The 21,987-nt window shown below is 39.8% G+C and overlaps 1 protein-coding gene across 1 annotated transcript in view; it reads left to right on the plus strand.

Annotated features, from left to right (window-relative positions):
- GFRAL (GDNF family receptor alpha like) overlaps positions 1–21,987 on the plus strand; it is a 36,051-nt gene that overhangs the window by 5,756 nt on the left and 8,308 nt on the right. The window contains exons 3-8 of the mRNA XM_078851960.1: positions 2,190–2,342; positions 4,047–4,232; positions 5,694–5,750; positions 7,737–8,067; positions 10,966–11,216; positions 18,837–18,932. Coding sequence (XP_078708086.1) covers positions 2,190–2,342; positions 4,047–4,232; positions 5,694–5,750; positions 7,737–8,067; positions 10,966–11,216; positions 18,837–18,932 — 1,074 coding nt within the window. The remainder of the gene's footprint in view (positions 1–2,189; positions 2,343–4,046; positions 4,233–5,693; positions 5,751–7,736; positions 8,068–10,965; positions 11,217–18,836; positions 18,933–21,987) is intronic.

Raw genomic sequence — 21,987 nt, forward strand, 5'->3', positions numbered from 1 at the left:
TTGGTGCAAAACAATTACCATTTTTGACTAATTCTAATATATATCTGATTAGTGCATCCAAAGGCTCATGGAGCTTTGTACTAGGTACATCTTATCTTAATAAATATGATTACTTTTTAATTGGGGGTGAATCAGGTAATACTGTCTGAATACTACCAGTAATACAATTGGCCTGCAACTCAGCCTAATCTCTGTTGTAAAGCAAATGTAAAACTTTTTAATAGCTCAAATCAAAAAGTTCTCCCCTCTTGCTGTTTATTGTCTTCTTGAACCTACCACATAAAATTCCTTCTGAGTCAGTCAACAACCCATTTCTTTTTAAAATGGATCCTAAAAACTCACTTCCTTCTGTGAGGACATTCAGTGTTAGCTCCCCAAATAGAGTGGATATGGAGAAAGAGAATAAATTATGGGGTGGTGTGCTATAAAGGGTTTATTGGCATGAGTTTGGAGTGAACTTCATTGCTGATAAAGGGTAAAGCCATGAGTGAGTGCAAACACTTAGCCCTACCAGTGAAGTTGCACATCACACATCAGGAGATTCTTTGTGAACTAGATTTAAGACCATATTTTGTCCTTCATCTTCAATGAAGAAGATTAAATTCCCATTGACAATGATGGATTCTGCTTGTGGCTGGGGGGACAGATTATGACCTAGAAAGTGTCAGCCACAGCTATTTGTCAGAAGTCTTGCAGTCATATTTATACAAATTGTGTGTGTGTGTGTGTATATATATATATATATAAGCTAAATCATTAGTAGGTCCCAAAGCTGAAATTATGCTTAGATTTTAAATCAAGAGGGCATTTTTGTAAGTGCCCTTGTAATGCATATATATATTATAGTTGGAATGTGTTATCTTCTGCTAATCAGTAATAAAAGGAACAAGAATTAAAAAAACAGCAACAAAAATATTGTGACATACTCACCACACAGCTGAATCAATACTGTGTATAAACACAATAGTCCTGGTAGTAGAAACATACTTGTTTAGTACATGGTCTAACTTGTTATATGAAGCCTGCTTAATCCTTTTGTACCACATGATTTTTGACTTCATTGGAGCTAGGATTTCACCCTGGTAACTGATATCTCTATCTACTTCATGGTAGCTGAATGCCTTACAGAAATTACCGTTGGGCAAAAATGTCCCAAGTGCTCTCATAAGAAAATAAGAACAGTCATAGTGGGTCAGACCAAAGGTTCATCTAGCCCAGTATCCCAGTAGCCAATGCCAGGTGCCCCAGAGGGAATGAACAGAACAGGTAATCATCAAGTGATCCATCCCCTGTCGCTCATTCCCAGCTTCTGGCCAACAGAGGCTAGGGACACCATCCCTGCCCATCTTGGCTAATAGCCATTGATGGACCTATCCTCCATGAATTTATCTAGTTCTTTTTTGAACCCTGTTATAGTCTTGGCCTTCACAACATCCTCTGGTAAAGAGTTCCATAGGTTGACTGACATAGTGTGGAAAAAAATACTTCCTTTTGTTTGTTTTAAACCTGCTGCCTATTAATTTCATTTGGTGGCCCCCACTTCTTGTGTTATGAGAAGGAGTAAATAACACTTCCTTATTTACTTTCTCCACACCAGTAATGATTTAACTCTCTCCCTGTTTTCCAAGAGCACAGATTTTGGAGCAATTTTATCTTCATAATCGTTATTCTGGAAAGGCTATATGGATTTCACCTTTATTCCTAATGTGGCAATGACATACCAACATGCTTAGTAGTTGTAGTAGGGAGTTTTATAGTTGAGGGTCAGCTAGTGAGAAGGCTGTGCCTTCTGCTCCTACAAATCCCACCTTTGTTACTCACTTTTCAGTTGTTCCTAATAAGCACAATTGGCATGCTAAGCCGCCAGTGAAACTGACCCAATAAGCCAAAAATATAGTAAAGTATGCACAATTTTTGTCAAAAGTAATTGTTACAAACAGATTATATGCCCTCAAAATGAGAACTTAAAATAGACATTTTGGCAATGGGTCAAAAATATCCATCAATATAAATGAAGACAGAATTGTACCCACACTTTCATCATGTCATCCCAAAGATGATGTTAAATTTGTGAATTATGATATATTTAGAAACAAAACCATCTTCTCTTATTGTACTGCAATTGACTTGTTTTATGTAGCCTTGTTGAATAAATATTAACAAAATTATATTCTTGACGACAAACCTAGGCAACAGCTGCAAGGCAAAAGATTCAGTTGGCTGTAATACAACCATCCAATTCCTGGCTAACCAGTATCCACAGTTTAAAGACTGTATCTGCACCAAAGATGATTTTTGTAGCACCAAACTGTTGCTTGGGAAACAATGTGCCGTTAAAAAAGGTAACTATTGTATCTGATGCCTTAATAATACAAAATAATGGAAGTGGAATTTTAACTCTGTCTGAAGATAGAATGTAATTCCTCAGCATAAGGAAGTCTTATAGTTTCCTCTATGTGAGTCTCAAATCAAAAAATCTCTCAATAGACTTTTTAATGTTATTTTGCCTTTTCTAAAATACAGTAGAACCTCAGAGTTATGAACTGACCAGTCAACCACACACCTCATTTGGAACACAATCAGGCAGGAGCAAGACAGGAAAAAACCCAAAACAAGTACAGTACAGTGCTGTGTTAAACACTAACTACTAATAAAAATAAATGGAAAGCAGGATTTTTCTTCTGCACAGTAAAGTTTCAAAGCTGTATTAAGTCAATATTCAGTTGTAAACTTTTGAAAGAACAACCATAACATTTTGTTCAGACTTACAAATCTTTCAGAGTTACAAACAACGTCCTTTCCCAAGGTGTTTTTAACTCTGAGGTTCTAGTGTATTCACATCTCTAAGTATATATGAAAATTATGTTAAATAGCTATTTTAAAATCAACAGTACCAAGGAAAGTCAGAGGAAAAACCAAGAAATTCAAATTTAAGGCTGATAACTCTTCGTTTAACCTGTTCTGATATGCCTAAACATTGTAGAACATATAATAACATATAGAATCAGATCCTGCAGTCCTTGAAGTCCATGGGCTCAATTCAGCAATCCTTGTTTGTGTGAAGTAACCCCTTAAACTTCAACTGGACTACTTGTGTGAGTAAGTACTATTCAATATGAGTAAGATTTGGAGACTCAGGTGCAAAGAGAAGTGTCCTTAAATAAAGACTACAGGATTTGACACATGGCATGTCAAATCAAATCAGATAATAAAGTAAATGTTAAGGACCTGATCTTGCCTTCCTTACTCAAGATGGCAGGATTGGAAAGCTAAGGCCTGATACTGACTACTTTGAAACTGATGATTGTTTTGCCTCAGTCAAATGGGAGGATAATTGTACCCCTCTTCGTTAATTACTTGGGGCCAAAAGGACAAATTGCTCCCTGGTGCAATTTAAATGAAATTAGCAGAGTTGCGTCTGGGCTGAATTTTCCCTGTATACCTAATTCTATCATGCCATATGCAGTAATTTCAGTCAGAGTTCTGTGTATATTACCTGATGCCCATTTATGTGCTAACCTAGAGCACAGGTTATATTATACAGATTTTTGGGAACATAGTAAACATAAAGAAGACTTAGTAATCTGCAAGATCCTGAAATGAGTATGTAATTACTTGCTATTGACCAGCTACCATAGGAATCATCCAAATTAGTTAAGCCATAATCAGTGTTGTATAATTCAGTTTATTGTACGGATTCTTAGGAGAATTAACTTTGTCACCAAATTTGTTTAGATATGACTATAAAAGAATTTGTAGGATTCAGCCTTACATATTGTCTTTCCAACACACATCTTTGTCAAAATCTATCTGTACAGGGCATTTGGAGCCTTCCCTAAGCCCAGATATGCAATTAAACTTCAGGTCGCACTCAGAACCCAAAGGCATGCAACGCACCAGGGAATCAGAAAATGACTGCAGTATTGCAAAGCAAAACTGCCGAGAAGACCACAGCTGCTTTATGATGTATAAGAACTTCCAAAGAGTTTGCAGGGCAGAGGTGGCAAAATGCAGTCTCCAAATGGTTGGGCAACAATGTTTGTCAGCATGGAAGGAGCTGAGGAAAACAGTGCTGGGGAACTGCAAGTGTTCAGAACCAATTCAAAAAAGATGTGCTAAAATATGGAAGAGTATCTTTAATAACACGTGTTTACAGTACATTCAGGAGAATCAAGCTTTTGCCATGCGGGAAGACGACTATGATGATGAGAGAAATCAGGGCATTCATCCAGGTTAGTGCTATTCAGGGATACCTTTAAAAGTTAAAATTCTGTTTTATTGCAATTCAAAAGCTGTGTAAAACTGTCTTACTTGAATCCAGTATTATCACATCTGTGGGAAAGTTTGTATATTTTATGACTTATTTGCAGTTGAATGTTGGGAACAGGAGAATTTTAGGAAGCTGATTATATGCATGTGAATAATTTAAACAGCTTATCAAGTGGTAGGTGAAATTGTAGTTTGAATTAATTGAATAATTTCATAATATGTGTTTGTACGGCACCTAGCACAAGGGAATTCTGGTGCTGAGCGGAGCCTTTCAGAGCCACTGCTAGTACTAGAATGAAGTGAGTAATTGGTTTTTTGGTTGGGAAGCTGGACCAAAAACTGAGGAAAAAATATTCAGTTCAGGTCAACCTGAAACTGTTTTTTTAAAAATTGTTGTCACTGAAATGGGAAACCTAAAAAAATAATTTCAGAAACATTTCTGTATGATGTTTCCAAACAAAATTTGCTCCCCGATCAATCCTGGCTGAGTGAAATTGACATTCTTGCAATAGCTGCAGGGAAGCTGACAAGAAAGCCAATTTCACTCAGCAGCTGCTGAGTTTCCAGAGTCTGTAGCTCCAGGGAAGCCCATGAGTGAGGAATGCCCTGGGAGTCAGGGGTTCCAGGGCTTCAAGGCTCCCAGTTATACAACAGGGTTCCTGGAAGCCCTGATCTGAGGGAGCAGCCCAGAGCCACGGACCTTGGTATTATTATTATTGTAGAACATATAATTAGCCGAGTTGCATCTGGGGTCCCCAGCCCTGGGCAGTCCACCTGGGAGATCTGCTCTGAAGTCACAGAGTCGACCAGCCCCAAGACACTCAGAGCTGTGGCAGCTGACAGGCTCTCTTTCATGGAGCTGTGCACCCTGAAACACTGTGTTTCAGTAAAAGTTTCAACAAATCTGCAACAGACTCAGTGAACCGTTTCAGTTCAGAGAATCAGCATTTCCTGATGAACCTGTAACAACCGTCTCTAACTACGATGACTACTAAATAATAATTATTATTATTTATTAATATAGTTTTTAAAAATTGTGTATACATTCAAAAATTTAGGCTACCATATTTATATTTAGCCATAAGGGGCCTGATTTTCAGAGGTGCTAAGCACCCAAGAGTTCTCATTGAGGTCCCAAACTTTTAGGCCACGTATTCAGAGAGGAGAGTGATGTTGCCAATAGCAATGAAGAAAGGTCCTGTGCAGATTTGCTTTAATATCTCTAAATAAACCTAATGAATCTTATGCAGCTTGTAAACAAATTTACAAGTCTATTTGACTAACCTAATTTTTTTTCTCTGTACTTTTATGTGAAAGGTTATGCTAGCATTAGAGTCAATAAAGTTTTACATTAAAGCTCACAACCAAGCTGACGTAATGTATCAATGCTCCATATAGTCTCTGTATGTATCTTTTTCTTCTAGATAATATTAACATGGAAACTAAATTACAATGGAACTTATCTGCTCTTTCCAAACATGGTAAATTTGAATTTATTTTATTAATTTATAAACCATATTTATTGTTTTTCTTTCAGTCTGTGATAGTGGACAATGTCGCTGCATATAGATTACATAATAATAACAACATTGAACAAACAAACTTAAAATATCAGATTTAGTGAACCCCAAATATTTGCAGATAGATTTCTGGTCAGAGAAGGATACAGAAGTTCATAATAAAAAAATCCTGATCCCATTTAAGCCAATGGCAATTCTTCTGATTTTGTCCCATTCAAAATTTTTAAATTAAAAAAAAATGATCTGAACATTTCAGAACATAAAGGTTTAGGTTCAAAACTGAGTCTAAGAATAGATGTAAGTTCCAGTAGCAGGGGATTGTTCTAATTTTATCTGAATTAGCTTCCCCATCTATTAAATATGGTTATAACAAGGTGCATAAATAATAGTTAAGATAGATATCTCACTCTTACAGACGTCACCATTAACATGACAGCATAAGGGACTATTGTAATAAAAATACCTTAATAATATTTATTTATCAATAGTCACAACACTATGGCATGTCCCTATACTTTGCCTTGCAAATAAAGACCAAATCCTGTCAGGTCCTGGGCACCCTTTATGAGGTGCTGGGGGCTCTGAAATAATACTAAACTCAATAGGAGGACCTTGCAGGTTTGGACCCTAACTGTGATATTACGATTTATAAAGATAGTACGAGAAGAGCACTAGGCGTTCACAGATGAATACATAAACAAAGGCTCTGAAATGAAGAGCTTACTTTCTATGGCTGCAGTTCTGGCTCTGTTGAAGTCAACAGCAAAGTGTCCATTAACTTGATTTCACCCTCAATGTTTCAAATAACAAAAAATTTCATTAAAGCAGAGTTAAGGTTGCCCAGCAGTGTCTCATGCTCTTCCAGAAGGTTGAGGTCAGCAAAGCTCAGATCTCTAAAAACAGGGAAATAAAGAGATGAGGTCATTCAAACTTAAATTTCTGAAAAACAGTTACACGCCAATGATTAATGAAATGCCATATGTCCTTCAGACTTTTTGATGGGTTGGGATTTTTAATTATTCAGCTCTATAAAGTAACCTTAACTGCAGTGTATCCAGCCTGTAGCAGGGTGGTCACCCGCTCCTGCCCGAAGGGCTTAAAACAGCCCAGGGGAGGGCTGTGGCTGTGGCAAGCAGCCCAGGCTGACGGGGGGAAAAGACACAGTGGGGCCCATGCCCCAATCAAGGCCCAGCTGGACCTTATAAGAGGCCAGTGGGCCAGGAGCACAGAGACTCTTTCTCTGGCCTTTTGAGAGGGAGGGACCTGGCTGCTGCAAGCTGAGTAGGGTACCTAGACTGGAGCAGGGCTGGGGGAAGGCCAGACGAGCTGGGGAGCTCTGGCCTGGAAACCTCCCAGGCTGCAGGCCTAGTCTAAGGCCAAATAGGTACTGCGGTTGCAGGGGGCAGCCAAGCATAGGTGAAAGCAGCAGGTTCAGACCCTCCTTGCCTGTGATGAGGGGCTTGTACACTGCAGTCCGCCCCAGTGAACGGGGGCTAGAGGGTGACTGGCAGTAGCCATATACTGAGGCGAGGTGGGGATAGGGGGTTGGGGGTTCCTCAGGGAAACCTTTCTTTGTAGAGAAACCTTACAAAGCCTTCTGGATCTCACCTTCCCAACCTTCACACCCCCATTACACATTTCCAGCATGTTGTTATTAATAGTGAGATAAATTGGATTCATGTCCTAATCAGTTGTCTCTACAGCGGGTAGACAAGTTTTAGTCCAAAAAAAATATTTACAAATAAAAATTGGGTATGGAGGAGGGGGGAAATATTGTACTAATGTCTATCAGTTTTTTGGACCAGCTCTAATTTTTATAAATGTTTCTTGTATAGTTAAGACTGGATCCTGCAACTGCTTTCAGAATCCAGAAGTGCAAAAAAACAACCACTAGATTGGTCTTTATACTTATCTTTGTGTATTTTTTTAAATCTATTATCCTTTTAGAATACATAGAGAATGGAACCTGTTTTGATGTAAACAAGGAATGTATTGAAGATGAAGTATGTAATAAACAGTTATCTCTGTACCTTAAAGTTTGTTCAGTAACTAGAAAGCAGTGCAACATGGAACAATGCCAAGCAGCCATAAGGTTCTTCTATCAAAATATGCCTTTTAATGTTGCCCAGATGTTGACATTTTGTGACTGCACCCAGCCTGATGAATCTTGTCAGCAAGCCAAAGATCTTCTTCATGGCAAGCCATGTGCAGTCAACATAGTTCCCCCTCCTTCATGTCTAAATGTAGTTCACAGGTGCCAAGACAATGAATTGTGCAGGTAAGTAAAATAATAATTACTTTATTTAACTTTTGCCTGGTAATGTGAGTGTCAATAACAATGAAAAAAGGTGATAAATATAATCTCTCTCTTTATATATACACACAAACACACACACACACACACCCCACAGAATGATTTTCTTCATTATAGTTACTTGATGGCATTGCCGGTATCTGAGAACAAGTATGCTTCCAAATAAATTTCTCTAAACTTTATAAGCAACAGCAATGGAAGAGTTTGGCATCTTTTAACTTTCCTATTAAAATAAATCGCGGGCCATCTGGGCACTTCCTGAGTGTCACTATATACAATGGACACTCAAAACTCCACAATTACAGTAGGTTTAGAACTCAGATCATGCTACTAAAAAGCACATGAGCTTAAGGGAAATCTCAGTAATATAGTGACTATGACAGCTGAGCAGTTCTGATCCTGGCAAGGAAAGGAAAGTGCAAAACATATAGATTAACCAGTTAACTACAATATTTAAGTGGATTGTTTTCACTTTCTACCCTAAAAAGGAATATTAATATGTTCTTTATCACATGGCACAGACTTTAGCAATTCCTGAAAACATGGATCTGTTCTGAAAAATTATTGTAAAAATGGCATTGCAGGTTCTATTCCTTATGATTCTCAAAGGTTTCCATGTCAGCTCTTTCTAATTGTGAGCCCTGAAAACTCAGTCTGGGTATTATACTTCTTGTCTATCATCACCCATAGCAGTTTCTGACAGACAAATTATGCGCTCAGAGATTTTCAACCTCACTCGCTTCAGATTTTGTCCTGGGGAATTCCTCTTTGCCTTCAAATGGTTTGCACAAAGCATGCAGCTGACTGAGCAAAGTTCATTTGGTGAAATTAATTATCCATTAACCCAGTAATATGACCCATTGCACCCAATTGTTAAACAAGGGAAATGGTCTAAATAAGAAAACATTTCCACTTATTTCTTTTTGTCCTTTTCTCCTTCAAACAGACTATGTGATGATGATCCTCTGTTTATGGACACACCAGGCTTTTATCATATACAATCAATCATGTAGAGTGAGCCAGCTTTTGCATTTTATTTCCTATTATTTTACAAAATATTTAAGTGAGAGACAGCTGTAGGATTGGCCTGTACATACAGTGCCACTTAAATGTGACCATTATTTGGCTGGGTTTAGATTTCAATGTGGTCATTCTAGCACTATTGGACAAGACCTGAAATTCATCTAATAAATTAAGCATGCTGTAAATTAACCTTCAGTAAAGAGATCAAGGATCACATTCAACTCTGCCATAAGCAAGTTCAATTCAAATTGACGTCACTGGAGCATTGTCACTTTTTTTATGCCTGGTTGAATTGTGTGTGTAGGAGTCTAACTGGAAACCATATTTAGCAGAGACTTGTTGAATTACCCATTACCCTTGAACATTATATGTTTGCTAACATTAACAATCAGTAGAGATAAATATAAAAATTACACTGTGAATTATATTTAGCTGTTCCTTTAAATTATGAGCCTGAACAAAAAAAATTGTGCCATTAGCACAGAAATGGGAGCTACTTCGACTGAAACCTTGAATTGTGTAACATAAGTGCTGTGTAATTGGGTCCTACATTGAACCTTATAAGGTATCATTTTCCAGACATGCTATTTTTTAACAGCCCTGTGAAATCTGTACTTAGTCTTCAGCTGTATGAGATGCCATATTTTAATGGGTCAATGCCCAGCACTTTACAGTCTGATCCGATAACCCATTGCCCCTTCAATCCACTAATATTTAATATAATAGATATTGATTAGAAAGATATTTATCAAAGGTTTTACAACACTCCTGTTAAGAAAATAGATAAACTAGAATTGTTAAACATTGTCACATAAAGGGCTATTTTAATTCTACCCAACATAGTAAATAAACTGTCATATGGGATCATTGACCAGAGAAAGAGGAACCAACTTAGCCTACTTACTCCTCGTTTAATTTGATCACCGCTAATTGTCTTCTAATATAGTTTTATAGTTATGGTTGACTTGGTTTTAGTTTTCTTTTTTAGCCTGTAAAACGTTTTGCTGTGTGGATTAGATAGTCTTTATCTTATATCACTCCAATTCAGTGTTTGTTCTGCCCAGATGTATGATTTTACAAACCTGCCACATCCATTAGAAATTTACTTGCTTTGGTTTCATTATGATGTCCAGTCTGATTATTCTACCTTACTGCAAGCTGTCCTCTCTGGATGATTGTTACTTTCACCGCTTATTGTTGGATCCTGGAAAATCTCTGCTGTTTGTAAGTTGATCAAAATTGATTTTCTTCAAAGAAATTCATTTCTGAAGCCCGGATTCTTCTCTCAGTTACAATTGTGCGACACCACTGATATCAATGAAATTGGACAGGTTTAAGGAGAGCAGAATTTTGAGCTATTGATGCAGATCTCTGTCATTAAACCTTTATGATGTGATAGGGTTTTTTTTTACTTTCAATAGAGATGAGGGAATATTGTGCCCTACCAAGCCTACTGTTCCATAGCATCCCAAGATGGAGTCAGATGACCAGGAAGGCTTTTGAACCCACTGTCAGCCTGCTCCTACCATTTGAAATTTTACAGGATCTGACAGGAAAGGGACTTCAGGAGACATCAAATCCTGAAGAGTGCCTGAATGAATGACAGATATCTTCTCTGGGAGAACCTTTCATACCATAAAAATACTCTTTCCTTTATTCTCCTCTCCTCTTGATTTTGTATAGAAAGCTACTGTCCTACAGGACCCATAGTCAGCATTCACAGGGGAATGTCTGATTAAAAGAAATATGTTGGTAAAAGAAAATTTTAATCATGTGTTGCTCCATGTCAAGTTGTCTTAATCATAATATAGCAACGCTTTTGTTGTATGTTTCCTCCAGGAAAAAATATGAAGTGTTTCGGTCTAAGTGCTGGAGACATGTGACAAAAAGATGCTATGACAATAAAGCTTGCCTTGAAACTTTAATCAAGGATGATCTGATTTGCTCTGGAAGTGCTGACTGCAGAGCAGCTTACATTGACAACTGGGGCACCATGCTTCGCGTGGAATGCACCTGTCATACTGTCCCACTAGCTGAACAGTCTTTGTGCAAGCTCTTCCATCACCTGCTTCACAGCAAGTCCTGCTTCAGTAAGTTATGTGAAGAAAAATGCACCCTAAAATATTAACATACTTGTTTTATACAACAAAATCTATTATGTGAATTAGATCGCAAGATCAATAAAATATTTCATTGTGTCACATTTATTTCTAGTGTAATGCTGTTGACTTCAGTAAAGTTATACCCAGGATTCATTTGTCCAGATGAACTGCATAAGCAATGTGGTGCTCTTTGGTGCCTGCAAACATTTTATATTCCTACTAAGAGTCATTAGTTAAGTTGTGAATTGAAATGGTTAAATGAAGTCAGTGGAATCTCCGTGAAGGCAATAGTTTCTAAATATCAGCAGGGTTCTAAAGCATTTCTGCTAGCAGTCATTGAGTATGTTTCTGTACACGCTTTTCAGTGCTATGGTAGATTACCTTTTCTCCTTCTGTTGTTTCATCAGAGTGTACGGATTTTTGTGAAAACGCTAGGGATAGCTTTAGACTGGCTAGAAGTGCATTTTTTAAAATTTTTACTTATGGGAATCCAGATTAGGATTTTAAGTGTAGTTCAAGTTGCCTGTGAAACTATATAGAATCCCACAGAGTGTCTACGGTCTTCTGTCTATGACCATCTACCTTCAAATAGTTTCTCAACAGAAATGAAGGAAGAGTCCAATATGTGTTATCTTTAATCAGGACCTTTAAAGATTTTCTTCTTATTTCATTTCTGAGCACAAGTCTAAGAACAAAAGAATGGCCATACTGAGTTCTTGTGTTACGTGAAGGGATAAATAATACTTCCTTATTCGCTTTTTCCACAACATTCATGACTTTATAGACTTCTGTTGTATCCCTCCTTAATAATCTGTTCTAGTCTTTTTAATCTCTCCTCATATGGAAGCTGTTCCATACCCCTAATCAGTTTTATTGCCCTTCTCTGTACTTTTTCCAATTCTAATACATCTGCACACCATATTCAAGGTGTGGGCATACCATGGATTTATAGAGAGGTAATATGATATTTTCCATCTTAGTATTTATCCCTTTCCTAATGATTCCCAACATTCTGTTAGCTTTTTTGACTGCCACTGCACATTGATTAGATGTGTCCAGAGAACTATCCACAACGACTCCAAGATCTCTTTCTTGGGTGGCAACAGCTAATTTAGAGCCCATCATTTTGTATGTGTAGTTAGGATTATATTTTCCAGTGTGCATTATTTTGCATTTATCAGCATTTCACTTGCCATTTCATCACCCAGTTTAGTGAGATCCCTTTGTAACTCTTCACAATCTGCTTTGGACTTAACTATCTTGAGTAATTTTGTATCATTTTAAAACTTTTCCACCTCACTGTTTACCCCCTTTTCCACCTCACTGTTTACTCCCTTTTCCAGATCAGTTATGAATATATTGAACACCAAAAGTCCCAGTACAGAACCTGGGAGACCCCACTATTTACCACTCTCTTCGTTGTGAAAATTGAGCATTTATGCTTATCTTTTAACCACTTTCTGATCCATGGGAGGATCTTTCCTCTTATCCCATGACTGCTTACTTTGATTAAGAGCCTTTGGTGTGGGACTTTGTCAAAGGCTTTCTGGAAGCCCAAGTATACAGTGTCAGCTGGATAACTCTTGTTCACATGCTTGTTGACACCCTCAAAGAATTTTCATAGATTGGTGAGGCATGGTTTCCCTGTACAAAAGACATACTGACTCTTCTCGAACATATTGTGTTCATCTATGTGTCTGAAACTCTAGTAAAGAACAGAATTATCAATCAATTTCTCTGGTACTGAAATTAGGCTTATGGGTCTGTAAGTGCCAGGATCACTTCTGAAGCCTTTTTTTTTTTTAAATGACATTACATTAGCTATCCTCTAGTCATCTGGTACAAAGGCTAATTTAAGCAGTGGGTTACATACCACAGTTAGTAGTTCTGCAAATTCCCAAACCACCTCTACTGACACTTTGATCTGTGACAGTTCCTCAGATTTGTCACCTAAAAAGAATGGCTCTGGTGTAGGAGTTTCCTTTAATCCTCTGCAGTGAAAACCAATGCAAATAATTCATTTAGCTTCTACACAACAGCCTTCTCTTCTCTGAGTGCTCGTTTTACATCTCGATCATCCTGTGGCCCCACTGGTTGTATGGCAGACTTCCTGATTCTAATGTACTTAAAAAAATGTTTGCTATTAAATTTGTGTCTTTTGCTAGTTGCTCTTCAAATTCTTTTTTGGCTTGCCTAAATATCCTTTTACACTTTACTTGCCAGAGTTTATGCTCCTTTCTACTTTCCTTAGTAGGATTTGACTTCCAATTTTTAAAGAGGGTCTTTTTGCCTCTAACCACCTCTTTTACTCTGATATTTAGACATGGTGGCATTTTTTTATCCTCTTACTGTGTGGTGGGTCTTTTGTTTGTTTGTTTTTTTAATTTGGAGTTTACATTTAGTTTGAGCCTCTATTACGATGTTTTTAAATAGTTTCCATGCAGTTTGCAGGCATTTCACTCTCGTGACTGTTCCTTTTAATTTCCATTTAACTAGCTTCCTCATTTTTGTGCAGTTCCCCTGTTGGAAGTAAAATGCTACGGTGGTGGGTCTCTTTGGTATTTCCCCCACACACACACACACAATGATGTTAAATTTAATTACATTATGGTCACTCTTACCTAGTGGTTCATCTATATGCACCTCTTGACCCAGATTCTGTGCTCTACTTAGGACTAAATCAAGAATTGCCTCTCGCCTTGTGGGTTCCAGGACAAGCTGCTCCAAGAATCAGTCAAATGGTGTCTACAAATGTTATCTCTGCAACCTGCCTGAGGTGACATGTAGCCATTCAATCTGGGGATAGCTGAAATCCCCCATTATTACTGGGATTTTTGTTTTTGTAGTCTCTCTAATCTCCCTGAGAATATCAAAGGCACAGTCACCATCCTGGTAATGTGGTTGGTAGTTTATTCCTACTGTTGTACTCTTATTATTCAAGAATGGAATTTCCATCCATAGAGATTCTGTAGTACAGTGTGATTCATTTAAGATTTTTACAATATTTGACTCTCTGCTTTCTTTTCATAGAATCATAGAATATCAGGGTTGGAAGGGACCTCAGGAGGTCATCTAGTCCAACCCCCTATTCAAAGCAGGACCAATCCCCAATTAAATCATCCCAGCCAGGGCTTTGTCAAGCCTGATCTTAAAAACTTCTAAGGAAGGAGATTCTACCACCTCCCCAGGCAACGCATTCCAGTGTTTCACCACCCTCCTAGTGAAAGAGTTTTTCCTAATATCCAACCTAAACCTCCCCCACTGCAACTTGAGACCATTACTCCTTGTCCTGTCCTCTTCTACCACTGAGAATAGTCTAGAACCATCCTCTCTGGAACCACCTCTCAGGTAGTTGAAAGCAGCTATCAAATCCCCCCTCATTCTTCTCTTCTGCAGACTAAACAATCCCAATTCCCTCAGCCTCTCCTCATAAGTCATGTGTTCCAGACCCCTAATCATTTTTGTTGCCCTTCGCTGGACTCTCTCCAATTTATCCACATCCTTCTTGTAGTGTGGGGCCCAAAACTGGACACAGTACTCCAGATGAGGCCTCACCAATGTCGAATAGCGGGGGACGATCACGTCCCTTGATCTGCTCGCTATGCCCCTACTTATACATCCCAAAATGCCATTGGCCTTCTTGGCAACAAGGGCACACTGCTGACTCATATCCAGCTTCTCGTCCACTGTCACCCCAGGTTCTTTTCCGCAGAACTGCTGCCTAGCCATTCGGTCCCTAGTCTGTAGCTGTGCATTGGGTTCTTCCGTCCTAAGTGCAGGACCCTGCACTTATCATGTAGAGAGCCACTGCCCCACCAGCATCTACTCTGTCATTCCTATATGTTTTGTAACCTGTTATTACTGTGTCCCATTGATTATCATCATTGCACCATCATCTCCTTTAGAAAGAAAGTAACACATATAAGAATATATACTAACTTCCATTTTTTTTACTACAAAAGTTATATGAACTTTTAATTTGCATTGTATACAGCAAATTTCCACAAAAATTGGCTCAGTATAGCCCTGTGATATATTATGATTAATATGTTAAACGCCAACCTTATATTCAAATTGTTGTAGACCATTGTCAGTAGCATACATATAATCCCATTGAATTTGGATGTACTTATCTTATTGGACTCTATTTATATCACTACTGTATCTAATCTGGTATTTCCAAGGTATTATCCTCTCATATTTAAGTACCTGCTAGTACTGGGAAAGGGTCACTGCACCTGAAGTCAGTAGTAGGCTCCAGGAAATTCAAAGTGGGAAGACAGAAGGGCACAATCTGTGGAGGGGTTGATGAGCATCACCATCTGGGGCTAAGACGATCCCCACCGATTAGCTGCGGAGCCACTCTGTACCCCAGTGCACTGGCCTGACCAATCCTGAGTGTCACTTTGTGTGACAGCAAGGGGCCTCTGTAGGTCAGAATTTGGCTCAGTGGCAATTTAGCCTAGTACTGGCTGAGTAAAAATGAAGGGCTGGATTCTGATACCCTTTCTCACATTGAACAGTGAAGTAAATTCTTTCCATAAGAAGAAAATTCATTGTTTCAAATGGGGCTTCTAGAAGAGTAAGATCCCCCACAACATGAGGAAAGGCATCAGAATATGGTCCTAAGTAAGAATTTCAGGATTTAGCTCAGTCTGCTGTATTAATTCCCTCAGAGCCATAAGACCCTGTCAAGTGACCAGCTATTTATATATTCTTAAATACAAAAATTATTGCCACAGTATACTTTAACTAGAGAATTAAGATACATTGGACCAAAATCCATCAGCACAGCTTCGGTGCATACAATCTAGCCCCATGTGCTAACAGACCTTGTAAAATAAAATATTTATAACACATTTAATGAGAAGTAGTGACTCTTCTGCATTTTGAATGGAAGGAGCTTCTTTTCTAATGGAAAAGGTAATTTTCTAAAAAAAAGACTAGTTGGATACAAAATTTCAATTAAACTGTTGGCTGATATTGAGTAATATTAGCAGAGATAATAATGCTGAAAACTACAAAACTCTTGGTTTTTAATTTGCACTCATATGACTTACAGGCTACCTAACAAAATAAAATTGTGAAAACACTGCCCCAAGGCATAGACCTTCAGCGCTAAGTTTCAGACTGTAGCAAGATTTTACAATGAGTTATATACCCCCTAGGAAAGAAGTGCCGATAAAGCTAACAAATTCATAATTATAGCAGTGGTTCTGAGGATAATAATAATAATTACTGATCATTTGTTTTGTGGCAGCACCCAAAGGCTCCAGGCAATGATCATAGCCAAATTGCCCTAGCCACTTTGTGCACACACACCAAAAAGACAGTCCCTTGCTCACAATAATAATCAAATAACACCCCATCAGTTTTTGCCATTCCCGGCAGCATTTCCTTTAAGCATCAGGGTAAAACCTCCATGGAAACTTGATTAACCAAAGTGTTAGGACATGAACAGTCACCAACTTGGTGCTATATTATAACAACATTTTCATGTCAGCTAGACTGAAATGGCTTCTTTGGGATTTGATTTGTTATTCTTGCTGATTGATATCTCCTTTTCATTTTTCTATACCTCTAGCAGTTGTAATATTAAATCAAAGAGGGATATTTTTATGATTATATTTTAAAGTGTTAGGCAACCATGTTAAAACCCTCAGTGGTGGGGGAATTATGGAGATATTGATTGTTAAAGCTCATGTTGCTATCTGTTCGGTGTCTGGTCAGCGTGTGGGTTTTAAACAACTTTCATTATTGATTATTTACAATGAGGTTTTTATAATAAACAAATGCATAGGACCAACAAAATAAATCTCTGGCTTTAGATTTAGTGAGAATGGAGAAGAAGGTTGATCAGAGGTGGGCAAACTTTTTGGGCCGAGGGCCACATCTGGGTGGGGAAATTGTATGTAGGGCCGGGACAGGGATTTGGGGTGTGGGAGGGGGTGTGGTGTGCAGGAACGGGCTCAGGGCAAAAGATTGGGGCAGAGGAGGGGTGTGGGGTGTATGAGAAGGCTCAGGGAAAGGGGTTAGGGTACAGAAAGGGTGCAGACTGCGGGAGAGAGCTTAGGGCAGGGGGTTGGAGTGCAGGAGGGGTGCGGGGTGTGACAGGGCTTAGGGCAGGGAGTTGGGTGCAGGAGAGGTGTGGGGTAAGGCAGCCGGCTCAGAGTAGGGGATTGGGATGCAGGGTGCAGCAGGCGGCTCAAGGCAGGGAGTTGGGGGTGCATGGAGGTTCAGGCAGGGGGCTTAGGGCAGGGAGTTGGGTGCAGGAGAGGTGTGGGGTATGGCAGCAGGCTCAGGGTAGGGGATTGGGGTGCACGGGGGTGCAGGGTGCAGCAGGCGGCTCAAGGCAGGGAGTTGGGGTGCATGGAGGTTCAGGCAGGGGGCTTAGGGTAGGGAGTTGGGGGGCAGTATGCAGGAGGGGTTCGGGCTCCGGCCCAGCGCCACAGAGACTTGGTGCCAGCTGCTTCTGAGAGCGGCACGGGGCCTGCAGCATCACAGGGGGCAATCCCGCGGACTGGATCCAAAGCCCTGATGGACGGATGCGGCCCATAGTTTGCCCACCCCTGAGGTAGATGCTAGCATGGCCCTATTGCTGTAAAAGGGACTTGCACAGATGGCCAAGTAGCCCACATGGTGTCCTATTGGTTTATGAGACTGTGCATGGGCATACATGGGATCCATCTGCAGGATTACAGCCTCTGTTAACATCAGGATCCGGATTGGGAGGAAAGGAGCAGGGGCTGCAAATGACCACTTCAGTGTAATAGGAAACACATCAGTTAGCACCAGTACAGAATCAGTATCATAAACTGATCTGAGAGAATGAATATCTCAATGCCAAAATATCAAAATTAGAAAAGTATCATAAATATTCTAAACTTTAAATTTGTATGTTTCTTATTAATTGCATCTGATGGAGATAATATGCCAGTGCTGGATTTATTTACGTGATATTTGATTTTCTAGTCCGTGACAAAGACTCTCTTCCTCATGCCATTCAGACTTTTTGCATTACTCCCAGGAAAATTAGTTTGGCTCCTCAGCCTGCTCCAGTATCTCCTTTAGAGACTGTTGGTACCTTAGCCTCTGACTCTGTAAACTGCTGCACTCTGCTGCACCTCTGTGCTTGCACTGAGCCCACTGGCTCTGATATTCATGTATTTTCTGATCAATTTGTGAGATTGCACCTTCCAAGACTGTGAGTTTTGAGCAGGTGCAAGAGTCTGGAAATGGGTTTGGAGAGCAGAATTTGGCCTTGGTAAGCTGCTTAAAACCCATTCCCATTCCTGATCTCCTCTGACTCTATGCTCCCACTCATATGCATAACCCTAAAATTGTTCCTCTTGTTTCTATCCAAATGGAATGTAAGCACCTTGAAGGCAGAGAACTTTTCTATTTCTGTTTCCATAAAGCTCTGTAAGTCATCCAATAATAATCTATAACTGAGACATAAAAATATCAATTTATATTTACCAAATTATTTAGTTCACGTGTTCACTGCAGGGACAATATTATTTAACAGCTTTCTCTTATAAATAGTGGCTAATTGATCTACTGTACAAAAAAGTATATTTGTATCCCAATATTTTTTCCTGTTTTCAGGTCAGATTTCAAGAGGAAAGACAGGCCTTCAGCTGATACATACTGATATGCCAGGAGAAAAACTTCCCATAACAAGGTTCCGTTCTCTATTTAATGGTGAGTTTGGGAAATAACTTCATGATTTTCACAGAAATAGTCTTTGAAATTTCGTTCATGAAACACCGTGCAGTATGGCCCAATTGATGGTGCCCTGGAATGGTATCAGGACACCTGAGCTTTATTTCTGGTTCTGGCACTGGCCTGCTGAGTATCCTTGGTTGAGTCACTACACCTTTCTATGCCTCAGTTTGCCCCTCTATAAAACGGACCTCAGGGCTTGTCTTCACTACTGGGGAGATCAATGCTGCTGCAATTGATGCAGTGGGTGTCGATTTACAGGGTCTAGTGAAGACCCGCTAAATTGATGGCAAGCGCTCTCAAGTCGACTCCAGTATTCCAGGTCCTCGAGAAGAGTAAGGTAAGTTGACCGGAGAGCATCTCCCATTGATGCAGCACAGTGAAGACACTGGGGGAAAGTTGACCTAAGCTATGTCGACTCTGGCTACATTATTCATGTAGCTGGAGTAACATAATTTAGGTAAACTTACCGCAATAGTGGAGAGAACTAGTACTCAACTACTTTGTTAAATCTTTAAAGATTCATGGATGAAAAGTATCAGAGGGGTAGCCGTGTTAGTCTGGATCTGTATAAGGTGCCACAGGACTCTTTGCCACTTTTAGACTAACAGACATAATGGAGCATAAGCTTTCGTGGGTGAATACCCACTGCATGCATCCGATGAAGTGGGTATTCACCCACGAAAGCTTATGTTCCAATACGTCTGTTAGTCGATAAGGTGCCACAGGGGGCTGGAGGGGATATATCCACCCTCTTCCCCAAGCTCTCTGGAGCAGAGAGCATGCAATCAGTAACCAACCAAAGGCCTGATTAAAAGTCTACTGAAGTCAATGGAAGTCTTGCAATTGACTTCAAGGGGCTTTGTAGGAGGCCCTGAATAGTAACACTTAGCTCATTCATCTCTGTTTCACGACAAACTGTAATATGGAAAGGTGATTCAGTCTAAAGAGAGGGAATCAGTGAATGTTTTCCCAATAAAGTAAGAGATGGACTTTAAAATCACAGGGTGCTTTTTGAAACTTTTGTTAAAATACTTCCATATTGCCAGGATTTATCCTGTTTAATTCAAGGAACACTTTTCTTTTAACCTAATCCCCATAAGTAAGTGAGAAATTAAGTGAGAACATACCTCTGCTGCTTCCCAATAACCTATCTAGTCAATAAATCTGGTGGCAATCAGATAAACAGCTTTGTTATAGGACTTTATAAATAAGGCTGGGACCACACCTGCCCATAGAATCCCACAGTTTGGTAGCTTTTGCCTTTCCCCATCCATCCACTGGGATGACTGGAACTCCTGCAGACTGCTTGACACTGCTTCAGTTTTCACCCTCCAGCAAAGATGTTGGTTCTAATGCTAACTGAGCAGCAAATACCCTATGTACAAAGAAAAGAAAAGGAGGACTTGTGGCACCTTAGAGACTAACAAATTTATTAGAGCATAAGCTTTCATGAGCTACAGCTCACTTCATTGGATACATACAGTGGAAAATATAGTGGGGAGATTTTATATACACAGAGAACATGAAACAATGGGTGTTACCATACAGACTGTAACAAGCATGATCAGGAAAGGTGAGCTATTACCAGCAAGAGAGCTGGGGTGGGGGGACACCTTTTGTAGTGATAATCAAGGCGGCCCATTTCCAGCAGTTGACAACAACAGTAGGAGGGGAAATAAACAAGGGGAAATAGTTTTACTTTGTGTAATGACGCATCCACTCCCAGTCTTTATTCAAGCCTAAGTTAATTGTATCCAGTTTGCAAATTAATTCCAATTCAGCAGTCTCTCGTTGGAGTCTGTTTTTTTTAAGTTTTTTTGTTGAAGAATTGCCACTTTTAGGTCTGTAATCGAGTGACCAAAGAGAGAGAAGTGTTCTCCGACTGGTTTTGGAATGTTATAATTCTTGACATCTGATTTGTGTCCATTTATTCTTTTACGCAGAGACTGTCCAATTTGGCCAATGTACATGGCAGAGGGGCATTGCTGGCACATGATGGCATATATCACATTGGTAGATGCGCAGGTGAACGAGCCTTTGATAGTGTGGCTGATGTTATTAGGCCCTATGATGGTGTCTCCTGAATAGATATGTGGATACAGTTGGCAAAGGGTTTTGTTGCAAGGATAGGTTCCTGGGTTAGTGGTTTTGTTGTGTGGTGTGTGGTTGCTGGTGAATATTTGCTTCAGGTTGGCGGGCTGTCTGTAAGTAAGGACTGGCCTATCTCCCAAGATCTGTGAGAGTGATGGGTCATCCTTCAGGATAGGTTGTAGATCCTTGATGATGCATTGGAGAGGTTTTAGTTGGGGGCTGAAGGTGATGGCTAGTGGCGTTCTGTTATTTTCCTTGTTGGGCCTGTCCTGTAGTAGGTAACTTCTGGGTATTCTTCTGGCTCGTCAATCTGTTTCTTCACTTCAGCAGGTGGGTATCGTAGTTGTAAGAATGCTTGATAGAGATCTTGTAGGCGTTTGTCTCTGTCTGAGGGATTGGAGCAAATGTGGTTGTATCGTAGAGCTTGGCTGTAGACAATGGATCGTGTGGTGTGGTCTGGATGAAAGCTGGAGGCATGTAGGTAGGCATAGCGATCAGTAGGTTTCCGGTATAGGGTGGTGTTTATGTGACCATCGCTTATTAGCACCGTAGTGTCCAGGAAGTGGATCTCTTGTGTGGACTGGTCCAGGCTGAGGTTGATGGTGGGATGGGAATTGTTGAAATCATGGTGGAAATTCCTCAAGGGCTTCTTTTCCAGGGGTCCAGATGATGAAGATGTCATCAATGTAGCGCAAGTAGAGTAGGGGCATTAGGGGACGAGAGCTGAGGAAGCGTTGTTCTAAGTCAGCCATAAAAATGTTGGCATACTGTGGGACCATGTGGGTACCCATAGTAGTGCCGCTGATTTGAAGGTATGCATTGTCCCCAAATGTGCAATAGTTATGGGTGAGGAGAAAGTCACAAAGTTCAGCCACTAGGTTAGCCGTGACATTATCGGGGATAGTGTTCTTGACGGCTTGTAGTCCATCTTTGTGTGGAA

This window comes from Lepidochelys kempii, chromosome 3, assembly GCF_965140285.1.
Source record: "Lepidochelys kempii isolate rLepKem1 chromosome 3, rLepKem1.hap1, whole genome shotgun sequence".
Lineage (NCBI taxonomy): Eukaryota > Metazoa > Chordata > Testudines > Cheloniidae > Lepidochelys > Lepidochelys kempii.